Genomic DNA, 23,044 nt, shown 5'->3' with positions numbered 1-23,044 from the left:
CTGAAACTCAAGGTTTTCGAATTTGTTGTGACATGATTTTTGATATTTTGTTTATTTATTTGTAAAAGTAAAGAGTTTTTAAAACTTTGAAAACTGGCAAAATTGAAATAGATGGCCTCGAACACTTGATGTGTACTCTCTTTTTCATTAAAAAGTGCAACAATTGATATGTTAAATTTTCTCAAAATAGTTTTGAAACATTATTAATAGTGTAATTATATTACAGTATATTATATTTATTGCGGTATTATATTATCTGTGTTGTAAGAAGTGGTTGTACTTTGGAGTAGACTTTTATTCTTGTTGCATTTACTATCCAATGAAATTTATTTTATTGTATAACTTATTGAAGTCATTTAAGTCACACAATTAAATCATTTAGAATAGTATTTAAAAATATTTAGGGACAAGAATTATAAAATATTGGGAGTTCAACACGAAGTTGGAAGAAAATCAAAGAGCTTAATGACAACACTAATTTTAGCATAAAAAAATAAGCAGAGTAGGCCGAATGAAATCTTTTTTAAATTAATTTCCTTTATTATTAATTTTTGTACTAATATGCATTTGATTGAAACTCAACGCTTAGACTTTTTAATTATTAGAAAATGATAAAGTAAACTGATAATCCGGAAAATAATAAAAAATTAAATTAAATTATCGACACATTTTCCATTATCATTGATTAAAGGATGATTTTTCTTTAAATGCTTTATAAAGGAAGATTTTTTTTTCTTTTAGTTTACATTAAAATTGGTACTTGACATTAAAAACACGTGGTTAATTTAATTCTACAAAGAAACTCAAAACTAATTCAGTGCTAAATATAGTAAAAATACACACATTTATAAGTTACTCCTATAACAAAAAAGTAAAAAAAAAAAGAGAATGTTTATTCATATTATAACCGTGCAACATCACATAATTCACATTTAAACCAATGAGATGGAAATGAAATGCAAAATTTATTTACTCTTTCAAAAAATAAATAAAAGATGCAGAAATACGTTTCTCCTAAATTAATGGAATCCCATATTGCTTTAATACAAATTTACAATGTTTCAAGAATTAGAATGCTTCATCTGCCAATGATTTTGATTTGTTTTTATATTATTTTTTTCATTTTCATGTAGTTTTTCCATCCATCCTAATCCGAAGCTTTTCCTTTACAAGGCCTTCAAAGATTCACAAAGTTCATACCTTTTTCAGACATCACATTTTCATGCTTGTATACAAAAACCAAAGAATAAAAAGGGGGGAATTGCAATTGTATATGTATTCAATCACAAATTTGTGTAAGGAATCATTTGCTTTTCTGGGGTCTCATTTGAAATGGTGGCTTTATCAGATTGCTGTCTGAAACAGAGAAAGGAGGGAATATTTGCGGAGAATCTAATCTGATGTTTGATGGGTAGTTTCCTCAGGTTGTTTCTCTGCTATTCAACGGTCTTCACTTTCATTGAAAAATACATCGAGCTCTTGCCTCAAGATTCATTTTTTTGTCTCTAGAGAGAGAAAAATTGCTTTTTTAAAGGGGAATTAGGTGTTCTGTGTTGTTTTGCATGTAGTTTTGGGGGAAAATTATGTTGGCAACAGTTAATCCAACAATGGAGAAGGAATTTGATTCGAAGCTGAGGATTGAGAGCAGCAGTTCTTCTTCCAACAATGATGGTGGGAATGATGATTCTCAGAGATCTAAGGTTTTTTCATTCAGAGCTCCACAGGAGAATTTCAGCATTCAGGATTTTGAATTGGGCAAGATTTATGGTGTTGGTTCCTATTCAAAGGTCTATTCTTCCCCTTTTTCATTTCTGTGTTATTTTTGTTTTTTTCAATTTTTTGCTTTTCTGTGTATATTTCTGTTGATTGTGTGGATTCATGTGTTGATTTGATGCATTGTTGGAATTGATATTGATTCCATTGAGTTTGATGTTTCTTGCCTTTAATTTTGATTCCTTTGAGTGCTTGTTCTTTGTAATTAGAGGAGCAGAAGGTGCTTTGGAATTTCGCAATATCAATTTTTTTTGTGTTGTTTCTGTTTATAATGTTTCTTTAAGTTATAGCACAAGACTACAAGATTTATGGTGTTGGTATTTATTTAAAGGTCTATTCTTCATTGCTTTTTCCTCTCTTTTCATTTCTTGATTGTGTGGATTCATGTTGTTTTGATGCATTGTTTGAATTGTTATTGATTCCATTGAGTTTAATGTTTCTTGCTATTCCTTATCTCTTTTCTTGATTCTTTTGAGTTCCTTTTCTTTGAAGGTGCTTTGAAATTTCGCATATCCAACCTTTTTGTGTTGTTGTTTCTTCTCAGTTAGAGCACAAGACTGTAATATAATCAATGCTTCCATTTCTGATAATGAGAGCTGGGAATTTTTGAACTGGTTGTTGAGTCAATGAGTTCTTTTGAATGCTGCAAATTTAGAATAATCGGATGGTTAAAAATCGATGGGTGAGATGTTAAATCTTCCTGAAAACTCTATTTACAGATATTATGGTGTATGTTTCTGGCTTTAGTTGAAGTATGTTTCTGGTTTAGTGTGCTATGGACATCGAGAATTTGATGCTTGTTTCCCTTTTCATCGGTTGGTTATTGTTTTTGTAGAACCTTTTCACACGCTATTTAGTATAGCTTCTAGTTGCTCGTTTCTTCTTAGATTTACGCTATCAAACTCGATTTCTTCCCGCTTGAGTACTTCAGAATGATTCTGTATATCATCCCAACTTTCCGATTATGGTAACAACGGGAAAGTATTAGTCTTTATGTGTGTAATGCGGGCGATGCGTATTTCTCATTTGCTTTATCGATCGACAGGTTGTCAGAGCCAAGAAGAAAGACACAGGAAAGATCTATGCTATGAAGATCATGGACAAAGAGTTCATTACAAAAGAAAACAAAACGGCTTATGTAAAATTGGAGCGCATCGTATTGGACCAGTTAGATCATCCCGGTGTAGTGCGATTGTTTTTCACATTTCAAGATAATTTCTCGCTCTGTGAGTATTACTCATGACATTGCCATACATTCCCTTTATTTTCTTGGTTCACGGCGGTAATTTGATGTTCCTGTTTTGATTATATTCTCAAGACATGGCACTTGAATCTTGTGAAGGCGGAGAACTTTTTGATCAAATTACGAGGGTAAGTAGATTTTTCACAAAAGCATCGTTTTTTCCTAGTGATTTCTCCTGCTGAAGTATCTTCGTTGGTTGGAATGCAGAAGGGCCGTCTATCGGAGGAAGATGCTCGTTTCTATGCAGCTGAAGTGGTGGATGCTCTCGAATATATCCACAGTATGGGCTTGATACATCGAGATATTAAGGTATTTTGTCTCCTTCAAAGTTGTTATTGTGTTATACTTAGCAATGCTAATAGTTTATAGACGACAGCCGGAGAATCTGCTGCTCACTGAAGACGGCCACATCAAAGTTGCTGATTTTGGTAGCGTAAAGCCTATGCAAGGCAGCCAGATAACTGTCCTTCCAAACGCATCATCGGGTCAGTCTGTGATATTATTGTACTGCCTACAAAGATTAGGCGAATTCGAAATGATAATTCTTTATGCTTTTTAATATATTCAGATGATAAAGCATGTACCTTTGTGGGGACAGCCGCCTATGTACCTCCGGAAGTTTTAAATTCCTCTCCGGCAACTTTTGGGTATGAATTTGTTGGAGTATTATTTATCGAGTTTTTTTTCTTTTCCTGTTGTGTTCGAACTTGTATTATTCTTTTCATCAGTTATGACTCGGTGCTCATTTGAAATGCGTACGACCAGGAATGATCTGTGGGCCCTTGGATGTACGTTGTACCAAATGCTTTCGGGGACGTCTCCTTTCAAGGATGCCAGTGAATGGCTTATTTTCAAAAGAATTGTTGCCAGAGACATCAGATTTCCAAATTACTTTTCGGAAGCAGCTCGGGATCTGATAGATAAATTATTGGCAAGAAATACTAAACCTCATTGCTATTTGTTTCCTCTCTGTTTCATACCTACTTTTCAACTTTTCTTTTGCTAATTCGTATCAGAATCATTCATTTTCTCTTGATATGTGAATTAGATAGCTCTATGTATGGACATAATATCGGTTTCTGATGCTTTCACGAAAATATTGCACATGCTAGTATAAAAGGATCTATGTTCATCTGCACGTTGATTCATATGATGTTTGCCTCGTCTAACCATTTACATATTTTTAGCAGTAAATCTCTGCCTCTCATTGTTTACTGGTGTGTTTCCGGTGCAGGATATTGACCCGAGTCAGAGGCTGGGGGCGGGACCCAATGGCTATCTAGCTCTGAAAAGCCATCCCTTTTTTAAAGGTGTTGATTGGATAAATTTGAGGGATGTGAACCCACCTAAACTAGCTCTGGACCCAGCGGTAATATACTTTTTATTTCGTTTTGTTTTCTATAGAGTTCTTTTCTTTGAAAACCGAGGTTTCAGGAAACATGTGAAATTTCCAAAACTCTTCTTGTTGAAAATTTCAAAAACATTGGCCAGGCTCAGTCTCCTGGATGTGAAGATCACGATTCTTCGTGGAATCCCACACACATTGGAGATGGTTCGGTGAAAACAACTGATGGAAGTGCTGCAGTTGCTTCTGCCTCTGATACCGGTAGCATCAATAGACTTGCTTCAATCGATTCATTTGACTCAAAATGGTTAGTCCCTAGAGTTGTTTTTTGTTTAAAAAATTTGAGACCTTTGGATCATTTTGCTTCGTAGATGGATCACGTGATGTTTCTCAACGAGTGCTATTCATGTTACTCTGCATGTAAATCCGTTGCACGACAATTTGTCTAGAACGTTCAGCTCAATTTGAAAATAGATTGCATCTTATGTTCTTTGTTGATTTTTTTGTTTGTTTGACAGGCAACAGTTTCTGGAGCCGGGCGAGTCAGTTCTTATGATCTCAATGGTCAAGAAAATGCAGAAGATAACTAGCAAGAAGGTGCAGCTCATCCTTACGAATAAACCTAAATTGATCTATGTCGACCCAGCGAAACTGGAGGTCCGAGGAAACATCATATGGTCCGACAATCCTACCGAGCTGAACGTTCAAGTTATAAGCCCTTCGAATTTCAAGATTTGCACGGTTAGTCTCACTCCTCTTTTATGATGTTGATACTTGATTTTATGGCATAAATAGGTGGTAGTTTAACGACGTTGATTTTGGTTGGTGGAGGTTTGGACCCGGGCCGAGTGTCATTATTTGTGTTAGCTATCAAACATTACTATTTTTAGCATGAATACATCCTCATGTAATTAAAAAAACTGTATCTTGATACAGCCGAAGAAGGTCATGTGCTTCGATGATGCAAAGCAACGAGCAGCGCAGTGGAAGAAGGCGATCGAGGCCCTTCAAAACCGGTAAATTGCTTACTGGGGTGACAACACATACTTCTGGATATACTTATGACACAATGGTAGAACACAAAGTGGAAAAAAGAAAACTTGAGGCGACCCGGGAATAGTTTCGGATGCTGCTCCGTTTGGAAGCTTTCGTTCGAGGATAGTCGTTGTTCTAGCTGTTTAAGATGAATTGATGATGCTCTCATGGATGTGTTATCCACCAGTTTTGTTGCAAAAAATCTCCCATTTCAAATGTCATTTAATTTTTAGATCATGTTTTTGCTTTGATTTTAGTTCATCGTTGTACTTCATATTTGGTTGATGAAATCTACAGACTATGAAGTGTAAAAGACCAGAAAAAACATTTGATTCATTTAAATTTGTATGAGAAAATATATTGGGTTTAATTTGAGTGTTTGTTTCAAGATTTTAATTGGTTGGTAAATTGTTGAAAAAATCATGAAGTTTGGTTAAATGTTGGTCCATACTACGCGACTTTAAAAATCACCTGAGAAAACCATGAAGTTTTGCAATATTCTCAATTATTTCATGACGAATAATATCAGATGCCAACACATAACATACTATTGATGTTTTTCAATCAAACGATGTCGTTTTAATATGAATAGACGCTATTGTGTTACTCAGTCTTGAGGACACAATTTGCGAGACGAACTATAGTTTGACCAAACTTCATGCGGAGTAATTTTTTCTAATAATTTGCCTATACAAATAAAAGAAAGAAGAAAATATGTACAGATTTTTTTTCTTTGGCAGGTCAAGCTCCCACGTTCTTCAAAACTCTGTTTCTACTCTTCAACTCAAGATTTCTCTGTTTCTCAACTTTCATTCTCTATTAATCAGTTTTTGCTGCTTCAGCTCACTATCTTCGAGGACGATCTTCCCTACGCAGGTATATACTTACTATGGAAAGTTAGATTCTCCTTTTGAAGTAGTATATTCTCAATTTTTGGTCTAGGATCGGATCCAGTCCTTTTTTGTTATTGAAATAGTACATTTACGATTTTTGCTGTCTAACTTGATTCACCAAAATCATGGATTGATAATTAAATTTGTTTCTCTTAAAATTCAAATGTAAACGGGTGGAAAAAACTGGTGAAATCTAGAATCTCGTGTTGGATCACATCTAGGGTTTATGATCTGAGCTTTGTGGTGAGCTAGTAAATGCTAACTAGGATAAGATCGCATTGAAAATTTCCATTTCCTGTATAAGATGGCAATTCAATCTGGATTGGGTGGTGGAAATTACTTATTGACGAGGTGGAGATGGGATTAATAGCTCTTCTTAGCAGTTGAATTTGTTGGTAGTCTGAGCTTAAAGAGGGTTTATCAAAATCTATAATGTAGGTTAGCTTGGTGATGAATTATGTAAACACGCGCGGACCTTGTAGTTGTGTAGAGTACCATATTCTTGTCGATGTTGGAAGCAAATGTTACCATGTCGGACTTTGAGTTTTTGTGTTGCGTCTTCCTAGTGGTAGCGGACCTTGTAGTTGTATAGTACGATATTCTTGTTGATATTGACATGATGGATTTTGAGATTTGTGTTGCGTTTTCTAGTGGTACTCGATGTGCATTAACGTGCTTCTCTTTGCCAGTACACCTTTCTTGAAGTTCTATGAATATGGCAGCCAGCAGTAGCCAGAACGGAATTCAGCTCTTGTTACCTGCAGAGCAAGAAGCTCAGCACATTGTGAATACTGCTAGAACTGGTGAGAACTCATTACCCTTTTTGTCGAAGTTGTATTGCTCAAGCAGTCTGACTCTGCTGTCTTACAAATATTGGTTTGTGAATCTAGTTTCAACTTTCAAGCTCTTTCTGGTTGTGCCGAGTGCTGAAAGTTGATCTTTGGTGTGTGGCTAATATGCATTACAACCTAGAGTTTAGTTGGAAGAAAGTAACTTATAAGTTCCTACATTAAAAATGTGTCATATATGTATAGTTAGCAATTTGTATTAGTGTGTGATAGACACACTACTTAAGCTTGGAACGAGTGATTTGAACATAACGCGGCCTTCGTGTGCAGCAAAACAAGCTAGACTGAAGCAGGCAAAAGAAGAGGCCGAGAAGGGAATTGCTGAATTCCGTGCTCAAATGGAGGCGGACTTTCAGAATAAGGTTGAGGAGGTGAGGATTTATAGGGTAGTTTGATGGAACTCTGTTGAATTATTTTCCTGTTAATTTAACATGTCTAATTTACGTCGTCTTATGCTCAAGACGATATTTTCAATGCACTTGTTTTTTCCCTCATCTTATTCATTTTATAGAAGCATGTTTTGGCAGATTATTCCAGTTTATATCCTATTCTGAGTTCTACTTCTACGACAGAGCAAACTCTTGCAATTGACCATCTGGTCCGATAGGAGATCTAGAGTCTCTAAGCACATGAGATTGAACTTTTTCGTGTTTTTACAGAGCAGTGGAGATTCAGGTGCTAATGTGAAGCGCCTTGAGCAAGAAACTGATGCAAAGATCGATCACCTGAAAACAGAGGCTTCAAGAATTTCTCATGACATTGTCTCCATGCTTCTAAGGCATGTGACAACCGTGAAGAACTAAGCTCGTGTTCGAGCTTGTTCTGTTGGTGCAGTTCTTGCCCATTTCTTGAAGAAGACTCGTTGTTTCCATCATTTTCTACTATGAATAGTGTAATTCTTTGTCCGATTACTGGGCCATATTGAGATATTGAACCAATAAATTGTTTGTGCTGAGATATTGAACCAATAAATTGTTTGTGCTAAAGTAAATTGCAATGAGGCTTGTTGTAGAGTCTGTGAAATTTGAGTTCGGATTTGGTGTCGTGGTGATGTTTGGCGTCGAATAATGGGTCTCGTAGATGTTACACTCGACGAAATATATATATGTATGTTTTATCAGGGTAATTCTTTTTTAGTTCTAGGGAATTTTTTACATTCCATAAGTGTACTGGGCTTTTTTTAAATTCCGGCTTTGAGAGAGACGCATGACCCTCATGCGTCTCCCGTTAATGAAACGCATGACCGTGATGCGTTTTAGGGTAAGACGCATGAGTGTAATGCGTTTTTCAATTTTTTTTATTTTAATTAAAAGACGCAAGATGCACATGCGTCTTAGGGTAAAACACATGATACACATGCGTCTCTCTTTTAAACATATAATTTAGTGGTAAGAATTCCATGTTGTAGCTGTGGAGACCTGGGTTCGAATCCCAGCAGCAACACTACAATTTTTTTAATTAATTACTAGTACAACTTTATATTAACAAGAGGACCGGCCTTCTATCTTTTCTTTAATTTATCATTTTAAATAAAAGCACATTAATTGATTTTTGGTTAGACTAACATTTTATCGATCGCATCCACGGGGACCAACATTTTTCATATTTTTTGTATATTTAATCATTATTAAACACCCAATTTACTGGAAAAAAAACTCATTTTATATGAACATAAAATTATACACACTTAATTTTTCTTGGAAAATGATAAAAATTTAGAGAGAAAAAAAGGTGTTTAAGTTGAGGTAAAACTCATTTTACATGAACATAAAATTATATATACAATTAATCAATTGTATTGTGGCTGTTGGGATTCAACAACAGGTCTCCATAGCCACAATATAGATTTCTTACCACTAAACTACAGAGCCACTTTATGTTTAAAAGATAGACGCATGTGTGTCATGCGTTTTACCCTAAGACGCATGTCCATCATGCGTCTTTTAATTAAAACAAAAAAAATTGAAAGACGCATTACGCTCATGCGTCTTACCCTAAAACGCATCACGGTCATGTGTTTCATTAACGGGAGACGCATGAGGGTCATGCGTCTCTCCCAAAGCCGGAATTTAATAAAAGCCCAGTACACTTATGGAATGTAAAAAACACCTTAGAACTAAAAAAGAATTAACCCATGTTTTATCTTTATATCCTTGGTAGAAAGAGAAAGGCCCTTATATTTTGAAAGATTGGACTCATAAATAATGACAGGATAATTAAATAAAGAATACGACTCAACTACATTAGATCAGATATAATATACTCTCTCTGTGTCTGAAATTTTGTCGCATTTCATTTTTTGCACTCGTTTTAGAAAAATGATAATAAATAGCTAAAGTGGAGAGATGATAAAGTAAGCGAGAGAATAACGTAGATGAGAGTCTTATCTATATTATTTTATTTCTTACTTTACCCCTCACCACTTTAATTATTATTATCATTTTTAAAAATGAGTGCAGAAAATGGAATGTGATTAAATTGATGGAGGGAGTAATAAAATTCATAAATTTTTACCAACAACCCGAATTGCTCCTTGTTTATTAGGAAAAATCAACTAGTGGTAGTATGTTTTAGTGGATGGATGAATCATTTTAAATGAATTAATTATTTAGTTGGAGTTGGAGTAGATTTTCACGTTAAGACGTTAAGTCTTCTTCGTAATTTAGAAAATGTGTATTCCAAGTCAAGTTGACTCAATTATGCCAATTGCCAAACAATAAGTTGAAAGGAATCTCAATATTCACAAACCAAAAATTAATCTATCATACTATATCCCAACTTGCAATATAAACCCAAAACTAATAAAGTTCATCTTTACCTTAAATCAACTCACATGACAAGTAAACGTCTCGCGATTCTTCCATCCTAATTCACATTTATGAAAATTCACATGAATTCCTATGCTTGGTCGACATGTGAGTCGGTAAGATGTACGGCTTATCGCTACTTAGGTATAATATAATTGCACCCCTAAATAGTGACGGATTTAAAAACAAGAATTCTTAAGTTTAGTCTACATGAGAGTTGGTAAGATATGTCCCTTATAGCTATCTAGATATAATATAATTGCACGCCTAGACAGTGACGGATTCAGAAAACAGAACTTGTGGGGTTAGAGCGTGGGGTATGGAGCTTGTTTTTCATATTGTATGTGGACCAAGTCTTCCATCAAACAATTGTCTATTTTTTATTCTTCTTAAGTATGAATATAAAGTATACATTCTACGCTTGATATTAATATTTGCCATTTGCAATGATACATAGTATAGTTCAAAAGAAATGGATTTAACCAAATCCATATGCATATGGATGGACCTACCTATCTCATTTCCCTCACCACCAAGGAATCATGATTTTCAACTTTGACCCTATCCTACCCTACCATAGTCTACTTCTATTCAACTCCAATATTATATACAGTGATATATCTATCTCTCATGAATATAAATGATATCAAGAATTGATGAAGGGAACACAAGTGAGACTAATCAAATGGCCAAACCTATGCTACTCCTAACCCTCTCTCTCAATCTAATCCTCCTCACACAAAACAGAGTACTAAGTTGTGACAAACAAGAACAAAATTCCTTACTATCATTCATTTCTTCTCAATCACCTCCTCTCAACCTCAACTGGTCTCCCTCCTCCAACTGCTGCCATTGGGAAGGCATAGCCTGCACACCCGACGGCCGGGTCACACGACTCTGGCTCTCGGGAAAAAACCTCACCGCCGCCTCTCTGTCTCTACCAAACCTCCCATACCTAGCCCATGTAAACCTCTCCCACAACCGCCTCTCCGGCCTCCTCCCCTCCCTCCCTCCTCGCCTCATCACACTCGACTTGAGCTTCAACGCCCTCACCGGCCCACTCAACCGCACCCTCCCCACCACCATCCACACGCTAGACCTCTCAAGCAATCGCTTCAATGGCTCGCTCGATCCCACCTTCCTTCTCCTTCAACCATCCGGTTTAGCCATCCTCAACATCAGCAACAACGCCTTCACCGGCCCCAACCCTTCGTCTATCTGCAACGTCTCCCAATCGATCAAAATCTTGGATTTCTCCGCGAATCAATTCACTAGCCCTGTATCTTCTTCCATCACCCAATGCTCAAACCTTCTAGTCTTCAGAGGAGGCTCCAACACCCTCTCGGGTCCACTGCCACGCGACCTTTACACCCTGACGAGTTTGCAAGAAATCTCCCTACCTAACAACCAACTTTCCGGGCCAATCAACGACGCCATTGTCAACCTCTCAAACCTCGTTATCTTAGAACTCCATGTCAACCAACTAACCGGTTCGATACCTCAAAATATAGGGATGCTTTCAAGACTCGAACAACTCCAACTCCACTCCAACAACCTCAACGGCACATTCCCACCATCTCTAACAAAATGCACCAACCTCACCACTCTCCTCCTCCGCAACAACCTCCTCAACGGCCAAATCTCCGCGCTCGACTTCTCCAAACTCCAACGCTTACAAGCCCTAGACCTCGGAAACAACACCTTCACCGGCACCATCCCCGACACCCTCTGCCTATGCATGCCCCTCACAGCGATCCGCCTCGCCTTCAACGAGCTCAGCGGCGAGGTCCCTCCGTGCATGGCCTCTCTGAAAAACCTCACACACCTCTCCCTCTCCGACAACCTCCTCTCCAACGCGGCCGGAGCCCTCACCACGCTCAAACACTGCCACAACCTCGCAGTCCTCTTCCTCTCCCGATGCTTCCACGACGAGAGAGTACCGGACAACGACGACCTCCTCCACCCCGACACGTTCAAGAATCTCCAAATACTCACCTTAGGAGGATGCAGACTAAACGGCCAAATCCCATTCTGGATCTCAAAACTAAAGAAGCTCAAAGTCCTGAATCTCTCATTCAACAAAATCCACGGCCCAATCCCGGGATGGCTAGGGACAATGGACAGCTTATACGTACTCAACCTAACACAAAACTCGTTAACCGGAGAAATCCCGCCCGAGATAACTCAACTCCCCGCTCTAATTTCCGACAACACGAGCACGGATTTAAGCCACCTCGCGCTGCCATTCCTATTCGACAAGCTCCAATACAACCGCCTCTTCAACCTCCCCCGCGGGGTGAAGCTCGGGAACAACAGCCTCACCGGGATCATCCCTCCCGGGATTGGGGAGCTGAGGCTCCTCCACATCCTGGACCTCAGCAACAACAACTTGAGCGGAAGCATTCCAGAGTCGGTGTCAAAACTAATGAATTTAGAGAAGCTCGACATGTCGGGGAACGAGCTCTCGGGGGAGATCCCGGAGGCGCTGACGAAGCTGCATTTCCTGTCGGCGTTCAGCGTGGCGGATAATGATCTCGAAGGGGAGATTCCGAAGGGGGGGCAGTTTGAGACGTTTGGATTTGCTGCGTTTGAAGGGAATCCGAAGCTGTGCGGTGAGGTGGTGAATAGGAGCTGCGGCGGAATTGGTTTTAGGCCGGCGGCGGTGGAGGAAGAGGAAGGTGGTGGGAGTTTTTGGTGTGGTGTTCGAATCCCTTTTGGGGTGGGATACTTTGTGGGATTAGTTGCAGTTAGTGGTGTAGTGTTTTTCAAGAGTTGGTACTGATCAATAATAAATTGGCCTCATTTGATTGAATTTCTTCAACTTTTTTTGTCAAATGAGATAGTTGTAGCAGTTAGTAGTTATAGGCGATTTCTCGAATTTGCATCTAGAAACACGAGTGTCAGTGCAAAATAGATTTGAGGTCGGGATATCATCGTTGTGTGTTCAAACTTTCAATGCTCATAATATTTTTTTGTGCACATATTTTGGGTATTGTGTTTTTTTCATCTTGTTTTGTTTTTTTCTTCTGATATGAAAGAGTATATTTCAGACACCGGCGGATGCAGGATTTTTATGATGGGGTTCCAAACCAGTGTTCCTTATTGTGATAAATTTTTAGCGCCGATGAATAAGAGAATCAATTATAAAAGGTAGAGGCATGTGTAAGGTGATTGTTAATAAAAATAGGAACACATAAAATATAAAACAAAAAAATTAATGTAAAATGAAAGAAAATATTGTAATTGTTCTTATAGTGAGATTCAAACTCTCAAATGTATATAATAAAAAATATAATATTTGTGTAAGAATCAAACTCAATACGTCGCCACTTATTTCAGAATATTTGATTTTATGAAGTGAAATTATTGAGTTTGAAATTGTTGTTACATGTGTATAATTTTTATTATTATATTTGCATAATGAAATTATTCCTCATCTGAAATAATTGACTCATGTTTAGAAAAACATGAAGCAAACTAAAGGTTCAAGGTAAAGTTGAATTAAATTACTAACCATTGCTCAAGTAAAAAAGAAAAAGGCATATAGCATTATATTTGTAAATAAATGGAGTATTTTAAAAAAATGAAATGACATAAAAATTGGAAAAACTACTACTCCTGCAAGCTCTAAAAAGAGGGAGTAAGGTAAAATTGTAATCTAACTCAATGAGTCGAACTAAATCGAAATATTAAAATTTATTTGGATATTTGGATCAAATTAAATTTCATTCTTCACTTAATTTAGAATTTCGTTCAATTCGAATTAATAAAGAAAGTTAAAATCCAGTTATTATTTGAACAATATGAAGAAATAGAAATGCAACTATAACAGTCGAAAATCCTGCAATTCTCTTTGTTGAAGACGACAAACTCCGGCGAGGTGCGATTTTCTCTTCCTCATTCGAATTCGGCGGATTGCAATCCGATTATTTGTTGCATTTTATACGAATTTGGATTACTGAATATGTGATCTCAATTTGCCACTGGAGCGTCGTTTTGGTGTTTTGATCAAGTGAATTTTGCAGCTTTTTTGCATCTATTAGAAAAATGTTATCGGGTTTTAAGTCATATTGTTGAACTCTCGACATTAACAGTCGAAGTATTTTGAGTTAGGTAAATCGACCGATTTAGTTTCAATGATGTGAAAATGTGATATGCATTTCATTCAGATTTCTGTTCATAGAAATGAAGAAAAGAAGAATTATCTATTGCTATCTAACAATAGCTTCGATTTTCATCATTATGATCAAACAATAGCCTGATTATAAGTGTAGGGGAAAGATTCCATCTTTTCCCCCTGATCGTATGTGCCTCCTCTCCATAGATTGAGCTTCGATTGTTGTTAAGGAAGATAGATATATTGCTAAAGATTCTAGTGGTTGCCGTTTCTATGACTTATTCAGGAGTCCTAGGCCTTGTAAGCTCATATTCTTTGGTTGTTTTAATTGTTACATTGATCTAAACAAGCCACTAGATCCTCTCGACGTTGCGATCGCTGAAGTATCCATCTCATAAGAGCATTACTAGTACATCCTTATTCTCCAAAAAAAGTCTTTAATCACTGTATTTACTAGTTAGTTTTTTGCAGCAGTTGTTATCCATATGAAGTCAGCCGACAATTCTAAAGGCATCATGGAGGACAATGATGAAGAAGAGGAGGTGTGACCTAGATAACATATCATTGTTACTAATATGGTTTTATCCAAGCAAATTTGTCAATGTGTATTTGTCTAATTTCTGCAGTTTGAGCATTTTGATGATTTTACTCTTGCCTCGTCATGGGAAAGGTATGGCAGTGTTTTGGCAATGCATATTAGGTTATCTTCAAAAAGAGCACACTGCTAACAGCTGCATAATCTTTTAGGTTCATATCTGAGATAGAGGCCGTCTGTCGACAGTGGTTAGCTGATGGCCCAAAGAACCTATTGGTAAGCCTTATTCCCTGGTGGATTTGTTCAAATTCGATAAATCCCTCTATACTGTCAAGCAGCAACCTTAAACTTTATTTCTTTCTCATTTCTTTTATCTATTTGAACCGAATTAGAAGGTTAATATGTAGCTATGTTGCTCGAATCATGTTTCTGTTAAGTCACAAGATCTTGATGGTTCCATATTAAATCCTACTATATACAGCTGCAAATAATGTCATTGAGGCAGCTGTGGGGTATTGTAAAAAACTGAATTTATGTCATTGTCAAATTAGTTTCTGCTTTACCTGATAAATCTTCAGGAGAGGCTCTGTTGAAAACCAATATAACAAGTTGGCTTTATTTTAAACTGCATTTGGTTATATCCATAAATAATTTGCACTTGATGTGCAGATTGACTTCTGTTATATTTGGTCATAGGCAAAGGGTGCTGTTCAGGTGAATCAGCTAAAAGATTTGTACAAGATCAAATCTGAATTCAAATATGCTACGAAAAGTTATTGCATGGAGTACTATTTTGCAACAGTTGATGATGGTACTCATACGCAAACTTAACTACAATATATACCTTCTTAGAAGGCGCTTTTTCTCTAGCACGTTTCTTACTAGGATATCTTACCGTCTCAGGTAAAACCCTTGATTGGGATCATGCATTGCACGATCTGCAGCTTTCATTTGGGGTGAAGGAGTTTGTGGTCTCTCTCTCTCTCTCTCTCTCTCTCTCTCTCTCTCTCTCTCTCTCTCTCCCTCTCTCTCCATGTGTGTGTGTAAACTATTGTTTTTGGATAATACCTCTGAGCTCATTGTTCTCAAACTGTCAGGTGATTGCTCCGCAAAGTGCGAGTGGTGTAGTTCTTGATGCACCAGAGGCAAGCAAACTTTTGAGTGCAGTTGCGATTGCTTTGTCCAACTGTTCATGGTTTGATTGCTATTGTATTCTTGCTCAAGTGTTTCTTCCTTCCGTTTCCAACATTGGTATATTTTGTAAATTAAAGAAATGGTCTTAGTCTTAAGAGCGTAGGTAAGGAGGGGCAGTGAGCTTAACAGTAAAACTCTAGGGATCTAGAATGTCGATAAACTTGAGGATCAATTGGATGTAGATAAAAATCTTACTGGCTGAGATTTCCGGAGCATTTAGAAGCCAAGTGTTTTTTAGAAACTCATGGCTTATTCATGGTCCCTATAAAAACTTCTTAGGAGTTCACAATGTGGACAAATGGCTGGAGGATGTATTAAATATGTTCAATAACTACCAAATATAACACAATCAAGCTAGCAGAGTGAGCTTCTTGGATTCAGAAGATTAGTAGGAAGAATAAGAAGACAATTACATAGTATTAGTTTATGTGCCGATATTTGTATATGCTTATTCCAACTGTGTTAATGTAATTTTATCTTGTACTACCAGATTTCCAAATTTGATGTATGTTGGATTTCATGACCTTCTATCCTCTTGCTTTCATCTTCTTTGGTCATAATGTAGTTCAGTGCTCATGTTTACACTTATAAGTTGCTTTTCTTCTTTTGACTGAGGACTAATAATGAAGTGCTGTTAATATGTGTTGGGCTTGCTCATCCTTTGTAGCCTATGGCCTGCGTTTGTTCCTGTTCATGACTCTTCGCGTAAAGCATATATTGGTATTCAAAATATGGGAACTGTTTTCACTAGAAGGTTTGAAGCTGACCGCATTGCCAGCCAGGTTCCAGTAAAGCTTATGCATTTAGAAGGACTGTACGAGCTGTTTGTATCCAAATTTGTGAGTTCCTTCTTTCTCTCTCTCTCTCTCTCTCTCTCTCACTCACACACACACACACAAATGCACGCACTGGTATATTTTTTAGGTTTAACATCTATGGAACGCACATGAACATGACTGTATTCATTTGCATAGCAGATGCATTTCAATAATTACTCGAATTGCTTATTATTTTGATAGCTTTGTTTTGTATAGTTGTATGTATATCGAATGCATTAGCATGTTCCACTGCAATATTGGTATCAATTTACCTTTTGGGGATTGGCTTCAATTACTAAGGGATTAACTGTTATACCGTTTACTTACAAAAATCCATTTTCTGGATATATTCCCAAGGCGTATACTGCTGTGGACTGGTCTATGAATCATTTTGAAGTCCATTTTAAGATGAAGCTAACCTACAGAACTCCCATCCATGATGATGAGGATGAAATTCATGATCCTGATGCTGACATCACAGGATCCAGTGAAAATCCTGAGGTTGATAATCATGTGAAAGCTCAATGGGATGACAATTTTCCTTGGAGCAAGTGGTATTCTGCAGAGGACCCAGTAAATGGTGAAACACTTCTGCTAGCTATATTAAAAATTTGTTTTGATTGCATAATTTTTGTTGGTCAAAGTCTTTTTTACTGATTATCTGGTAACAGTACATAATTTTAGCATTATACCCGATGGTATATCTTGGATTCCTAAGTACCATGATTGTTCCTTATGCAGGATTTGAATTGCTTGCCATATGGTTAGAGATAACAGCTGAAAGTTCTCTGGATATGGCTGAACTAGAGAATGCATCACCAGTAGAAGCTGATAAGTGGTTCTTAAGCCCATGCCTATCTGAATATCTGTAAGAACGCCGTTGTAATATGTGGGACTCTCAAAATTTCCCCCATCATGTTTTGAGAATTTTGATTTTTAGCACACCATGTTGTCAGCTGCAAGTAACTTGTTTAAACTGTCGGGAGAAGGGAGAGTGTTGCATTAAGTAAAGGAGAATAACATCTATATGGGCAATATATGTGGACTAGGACTCTTACACTAATATTTTACATGTTCTATCTATTTGTTGATTCAACTCCATTAGCCTTATGCCATACTTCTGTTCTTCATGGCTCTTATAAGATATATCGCATGATTTTAGCAGTGGCCGAAGTATCTTTTTTGGAAATTATATTACTATCAACTCCTCACCTAGTAAAAGTTTGTTTGAAATACGAAATATTTGTCCCAATCCCAATGTTTATGAAGAATATAGTTCTGTTTAACCTAAGAAAGAGAAGTTACTTCTAACTTCTCATCTTCCATCTTCCGATCTAATATTTCATATCTGAAATAGTTCCAATTCTTGTTGATGAAATGGAATGATTTGTATTCATCCATGTTTAGCAGTGACATTTCTGGTGGAAGCACAATTGGATTTGCATCCCAGCTGCACCTTCTAGTTAAGGCACTGGAAATGTCATCGGAGGCCAAGTTCATTGAGGATTTTATATCAGGTTGAAATTCTCCTACTGCATAAGTTCATGTATCGAATGTGGATTGTTGTTGACACATGCTGTAGTTTCTCATAGTGACTTCGGATTATGTTCTCCGACCATGTTGAAAAATTAAACTTCCAGTAATTTTGAAAATACTGTATGTCTTATAATTTAGTTTTTGCAAACTCAGGTTCTGAAGCTTTGAAGTCTTCAGCGGTTGTACCTCCACAGACAGTTCTTGATCGTGTGCTAAAAGATCTCTTTCATGAGGGTACATACAATTTTTTCTTATTGTTGTTGTATCTTAGTTATTTGATTCTTAGATAAGAACTGTCCCTTACTGAACTTTTGTCTCAAAAAATTCAATTCGTCAATGCTAGTTTCAAAGATCCATTATCTGTCTGAAGTGTTACTTTAGTTAATTTCATTTTCTTTTTTTTTTTTTGCAGCTGTGGAAACAGAGATGATTTCCTCTCCAACTGAGCATAAGAATTCTCGATCCATTAAAGGCGCTCCGCAGGAATCACTCTTTGAACAGTTCTGTTTACACGCTCTTTGGTTTGGGAACTGTAGTATTCGGGGTATTTCTGTTAAAACAGTGTATTCATTTTTTGCCTGCCCTATCAATTTCGCAATTTTCTCACTACTCTTCTTGTTTATTTGATTAGCAATTTCCGTACTCTGGATAGAGTTCGTTCGCGAGGTTCGCTGGTGTTGGGAAGAATCACAATCACTACCAAGAATGCCATCCAGTGGCCCAATCGAACTGTCCACTTGTTTGATTAACCAGAAACTGCACATGGTTGGTCCAATCGACTCTCTCTCTCTCTATTTATTCCTTTTATATGTCCCCTGACTTTGCATTTAAAGCTCTCACTTTGTGTTTTTAGCTTGCTGTGTGCATTGATCAAAAGCATAGAGTGGCAGAAGGACAATTTGTTGATGCGAATGACACTATGACTACCCAGGTCCTGCTGTTTTGTTTTGATTTTGTTCCTTGTGATTTTTCTGTTACGCTGCCATCCACCTTCTTACGTTAGTATCCATTTGACTGCAGGAAGATCTTCAGAATCCAACACACAATTCATCTTCTCAAGGAGCTAGTAAAGAAGGTTCTGACAGGAAAGACAATAGGTATAAAGATAATACTAGAATTTGGGTATTTAAGATACTGAATACATCAATGTAGAACCATTTTTGCAGATTATGCAACATGTTTTTTTTTTGTTTATAGATAACAATTATCTTAAATTCTTGATGTTTCTTTCGTGAAAGTACTTGAATTCCTTATATTAATGTGTGTTCTTGCATTATGAAGTTGTTTAAAGTGAAGCCAATGATGAGATTATCCTTCATAAGTTCTGGGATTGCTTGCTTGGTAGTTGGTTCTCGAATGCAAGTAGCGAGTTATTGTAGATACTTCATATTTCTGCATTTGCTAATAAATATCCCTAAATGCCAGCAATGATGCAGCTAATGTGGCAAAGCCGATGATGCTCTTAAAGTCGAACAAGATTATGCATGTTCCAATCACCCTGGTAGTTCACTTTGTGCTGCTTTGTCTCAAATAATGGTAAAATTATCTCTTTCTCACTTTACTGTAGGAACCACCTCCTATGACAGAAGATATGCACGAAGAACGTCTGAAAGCTGCTGTAGCCTTGGGTGATTCATATGTAAGCAAAAATTACCATTTCATATGCTATTTTCACTGTCTAAACATGACTCTCTTAATTTCTAATGTCGTTGCTTGTCTCCTTCGTGGAAAATAGTATTGTGATCAACAATTTGACAGTAAGCATTTCACATCAAACCACTAAGTGACCATTGGGAAACTAATGATGTTAGTTAATAAAATCGACTTTTTGCTGGTTCAAGTTAGAGTTGTCTCTTCCTAGATATATTTCTTCAAAATCTTTGAGTCGCTGAAAAAAGTACTATCTATGTTCCTAATTCGTTTTTGTTAGATTTATATGTAAACTGACAATTGTTTCGTGCATGTCATTGCAGAGCTTCTCTGCTCAACTCGAAACGGAAATTTTGGCCTCAGGTGACTGGCTTTCTTTATTATGCACTTATTTTTCAATGAATCCTTGGACATTTTCTTGCACTTGGTTTAATTTAGCCTCCAAAACTTCTATTTTTGTTCGCATTGAACCTTCGTTGGCAAGCCGTTGCATATCATTTATTCATATTTTGCCCCGAAGTTCTCTATTTGACAAAATAAAAGCATATATATATGTTCTTATAAAAATATCATATCCTTTTCTCATCTATGTGACTGCAGATATGTCTGCTTTCAAGGCTGCAAATCCAGATGCTGTCTTTGAAGATTTTATCCGATGGCACTCACCACGGGACTGGGAAAACGATGAAAATGAGGAAAATGGAGCATCTGAGTCCAGTTCATGGCCTCCTCGTGGAAAACTTTCGGAGAGAATGTCTGATCCGGGGAACTCATGGAGAAAGATCTGGAACGAAGCCCCTGCCGTGCCTGCTTCTGAACAGAAACCACTTTGGGACCCGAATAGAGAAGGAGAAAAGGTTCTACAATTACTGATCATAATCGTGTCTTTTCTTACTATTATTTCGACATAGAGTCGTGGGTTCCATTTCATCGATTTCTTCAGTCATGTTGGACATTTATTATCTGAAATCAGGTTCTTCATTACCTGGAGACTCTAAGACCATACCAACTGCTGGAAGAAATGGTCTGTGCTGCCTTTAGAGCAGCAGCCGATACTCTTAACCGGACCTCGTTCGGTGATTTAAAGCAGATGAACATAAAAATAGAACAGTTATACATAACAATTGCATCAGTTCTCAGAATTTTCCTAGGTAACTTTCTCTTAATACATTTTGCTTATGTAATTAATTATGTATGGTTGCAACTTCGAAGTAACAATTAACTGATCCTAATACAGTACAGAATACGGCCACTGATACCGAAGTTCTTGAGGACCTCAGGAGGCTATCCACTACTTTCGAACACATTGAGAAGCTAGTTCTACTCGCGGCATCTCTTCATGTCAAATTCTTGCAATCACCATACCTTGGCCAAGCAATCTTCACCGACTGCTTCAACTTCTACCTCCCAAATATGGGAACAAGCTCTGCCAATGCCCACAATGATACCCAAAGGGTAAGCTTCTACTGGATTCTTCCCCAACTTTTCGTTGAACACTAACTTCCGTTGTTTGATAACGATGCTGTTTGTATACAACAGGAATTCGACAAGAAGCAACAAATAAGGTCAGACGACAGGGACTTAATCCTTAGTATGTTTCCTCCGCCAACAGCAAACCAGTCATGGAGGAGAGTATTGAGCATGGGCAATCTCCTCAACGGCCACGAGCCTATCCTAAGGGAGATTATATTCTCTAAGCGTGACCATGCGAGTGGAAGCTACTATGCCGCCTCGTCCCCAAGGCTCCATCAACAGGACATAGAAACCTACAGAATGTACGTATCTGGAACTTCGAATGATCTTGGGGTTGCACTTGCTGTTGCCTCATATGACTGAATTTCTTATGCTATATATATATTTTTTCGACAAATGGGACAGTTATAGGAGAGGATGGGGTGGTTATAGGCTTGATTTCTCGAATTTGAATCGAGGAACAAGAGTGTCGTCTAAGATAGATTTGAGGTCGGGATATCATAAAATACGGGTGATGGTAGTTGTGTATTATTAGACTGCATACAGAATGTGTTTTCAACCTTTCAATGCTCAAAATGTTTTTTTGTACATATTTCGGATATTTTGTTTTAATGTGTGGTGTTGTTCACTCAGAATTACTATTTCTGAATGTTTGATTTTATAAAATGAAGTATAATAGTAAAATTCTTGGAATTGGAGTATGATAGTGTTTACATACTTTGCACTATAAATTTTAGATTTACTGTTTCACATATAAATGATATTAATATAGGAATATATTAACACCATAATTTTTATTTGGCATTTTTTGTCAAGAAACGTCAATATCTCTTCTAAAGGGATCCAACTTTTTTGTTCAAATTTAATTGGACAATATTAATAATTTTGTATTTTACACTCAACTTTTTGTCTTGTGGAAATCCGAACAAATGTCGACACTATGATAATTAATTTCCACACCAATTTAATTTAAAACAATTTATTTATATTAGAACTCTCGATTTTTATTTGACTTCTCAATAAGGCATTAATATATCCACTCTGTTTTTCAATAAACTCGTATTAAATAGATTTACGCAAAAATCAATATTTTCATAATCATATGTTACATAATCAATTTATACTATTCATTAATTAGATAAAATAAAAAAGAGATGCCTACAGCTAGCTAACAACTCATGCTTCGTTATTTCCAACAGTAATAAATTTCGTCGGCTACAATTTTTGCTAATTCCTAAATCCAATCTGAAATTTGTTTTATTGGTAAAGTAAATCCAATCTGATTTTCATTATTCACTTGTTTCCAAACTACATAAAAATTAGAGATTTAACCCTATTGGGAGATGAATTTGTGAATAATGATCACTAATTTAAACTTCATCAATCATTTTATGCATACCATATCTCATAAATTTTCTTAAACCATTATACCTACAAAATCAATTAATGTCAAGCTAGAAATATCAACCCACATAATCACATGTATCAACCCACCATAGGAAGCCCAGGACTAGTAAACAAAATAATAATTCCACATGTGATTACCTACTATAATAGGAGTACCTTACAAAATTATATAAGACTTCTTCATTTCTCCAACTATATTCATAAACTCAATCTTATATAATAATACTTCACAAAATTCTATAAGATGTTCTTCATTTTTTAACCAATAAATCGAGGATTCTGCCATATGTAGTACTCCATCTATCCCATTAGAAATAAAACGTTTTTCTTTTTAGTTTATCTCATTAAAAATGAAACGTTTCCTAAAATG

The 23,044-nt window shown here is 36.7% G+C and overlaps 4 protein-coding genes across 9 annotated transcripts; all 4 read left to right on the top strand.

Moving 5' to 3' along the window:
* Window positions 1-1,029: 1,029 nt before the first annotated feature.
* On the top strand, window positions 1,030-5,766 carry LOC121763366 (3-phosphoinositide-dependent protein kinase 2-like). Its single transcript, XM_042159370.1, has 12 exons — window positions 1,030-1,424; window positions 1,569-1,787; window positions 2,819-2,999; window positions 3,092-3,144; window positions 3,224-3,325; window positions 3,393-3,501; window positions 3,585-3,663; window positions 3,782-3,947; window positions 4,251-4,385; window positions 4,508-4,668; window positions 4,880-5,102; window positions 5,298-5,766. The coding sequence occupies exons 2-12, from the start codon at window positions 1,584-1,586 to the stop codon at window positions 5,379-5,381; spliced, it is 1,497 nt and encodes a 498-aa protein (XP_042015304.1). The 5' UTR covers window positions 1,030-1,424; window positions 1,569-1,583; the 3' UTR covers window positions 5,382-5,766.
* Window positions 5,767-6,115: 349 nt separating this feature from the next.
* LOC121763663 (V-type proton ATPase subunit G 1-like) lies at window positions 6,116-8,134 on the top strand. The gene is made up of 4 exons (XM_042159726.1): window positions 6,116-6,272; window positions 6,979-7,092; window positions 7,408-7,508; window positions 7,797-8,134. Exons 2-4 carry the CDS (start codon window positions 6,999-7,001, stop codon window positions 7,938-7,940), a joined length of 339 nt encoding a protein of 112 aa, XP_042015660.1. The 5' UTR covers window positions 6,116-6,272; window positions 6,979-6,998; the 3' UTR covers window positions 7,941-8,134.
* Window positions 8,135-10,450: 2,316 nt separating this feature from the next.
* LOC121765881 (receptor-like protein 2) lies at window positions 10,451-12,923 on the top strand. Its single transcript, XM_042162160.1, has one exon. It carries the CDS (start codon window positions 10,585-10,587, stop codon window positions 12,724-12,726), a length of 2,142 nt encoding a protein of 713 aa, XP_042018094.1. The 5' UTR covers window positions 10,451-10,584; the 3' UTR covers window positions 12,727-12,923.
* Window positions 12,924-13,681: 758 nt separating this feature from the next.
* LOC121765330 (rab3 GTPase-activating protein catalytic subunit-like) lies at window positions 13,682-21,960 on the top strand. 6 transcript variants are annotated; one of them, XM_042161433.1, is made up of 23 exons: window positions 13,684-13,824; window positions 14,536-14,603; window positions 14,688-14,731; window positions 14,809-14,872; window positions 15,293-15,407; window positions 15,500-15,567; window positions 15,694-15,791; window positions 16,458-16,629; window positions 16,966-17,188; window positions 17,350-17,476; window positions 18,019-18,125; window positions 18,298-18,378; window positions 18,557-18,688; window positions 18,776-18,909; window positions 18,998-19,075; window positions 19,165-19,241; window positions 19,570-19,645; window positions 19,712-19,783; window positions 20,118-20,157; window positions 20,395-20,651; window positions 20,768-20,945; window positions 21,032-21,249; window positions 21,334-21,960. In XM_042161433.1, the coding sequence occupies exons 2-23, from the start codon at window positions 14,547-14,549 to the stop codon at window positions 21,628-21,630; spliced, it is 2,715 nt and encodes a 904-aa protein (XP_042017367.1). In that variant the 5' UTR covers window positions 13,684-13,824; window positions 14,536-14,546; the 3' UTR covers window positions 21,631-21,960. The 6 variants fall into 6 exon arrangements, with proteins under 6 accessions (XP_042017370.1, XP_042017367.1, XP_042017365.1 ...); XM_042161431.1 differs by having other exon boundaries at window positions 18,016-18,125; XM_042161432.1 differs by having other exon boundaries at window positions 13,728-13,824; window positions 14,533-14,603; window positions 18,016-18,125.
* Window positions 21,961-23,044: the final 1,084 nt, after the last annotated feature.

This window comes from Salvia splendens, chromosome 14 (assembly GCF_004379255.2).
Source record: "Salvia splendens isolate huo1 chromosome 14, SspV2, whole genome shotgun sequence".
NCBI classification, from domain to species: domain Eukaryota; kingdom Viridiplantae; phylum Streptophyta; class Magnoliopsida; order Lamiales; family Lamiaceae; genus Salvia; species Salvia splendens.
The sequence above is the reverse complement of the archived record's forward strand: the minus strand, read 5'-3'. Positions and strand labels throughout refer to the sequence as shown.

Bases quoted from the DNA above. Each gene is read 5' to 3' on its own strand.
- LOC121763366 (XM_042159370.1), top strand. From the start codon at position 1,584: ATGTTGGCAACAGTTAATCCAACAATGGAGAAGGAATTTGATTCGAAG. The intron at 1,788-2,818 runs GTCTATTCTTCC...ATCGATCGACAG, and splicing joins GTGTTGGTTCCTATTCAAAG to GTTGTCAGAGCCAAGAAGAA. The intron at 3,664-3,781 runs GTATGAATTTGT...GCGTACGACCAG, and splicing joins TCCTCTCCGGCAACTTTTGG to GAATGATCTGTGGGCCCTTG.
- LOC121763663 (XM_042159726.1), top strand. From the start codon at position 6,999: ATGAATATGGCAGCCAGCAGTAGCCAGAACGGAATTCAGCTCTTGTTA. The intron at 7,093-7,407 runs GTGAGAACTCAT...CTTCGTGTGCAG, and splicing joins TGTGAATACTGCTAGAACTG to CAAAACAAGCTAGACTGAAG. The intron at 7,509-7,796 runs GTGAGGATTTAT...GTGTTTTTACAG, and splicing joins TTCAGAATAAGGTTGAGGAG to AGCAGTGGAGATTCAGGTGC.
- LOC121765881 (XM_042162160.1), top strand. From the start codon at position 10,585: ATGATATCAAGAATTGATGAAGGGAACACAAGTGAGACTAATCAAATG.
- LOC121765330 (XM_042161431.1), top strand. From the start codon at position 14,547: ATGAAGTCAGCCGACAATTCTAAAGGCATCATGGAGGACAATGATGAA. The intron at 15,568-15,693 runs GTCTCTCTCTCT...TCAAACTGTCAG, and splicing joins TTGGGGTGAAGGAGTTTGTG to GTGATTGCTCCGCAAAGTGC. The intron at 15,792-16,457 runs GTTTGATTGCTA...CATCCTTTGTAG, and splicing joins GCTTTGTCCAACTGTTCATG to CCTATGGCCTGCGTTTGTTC.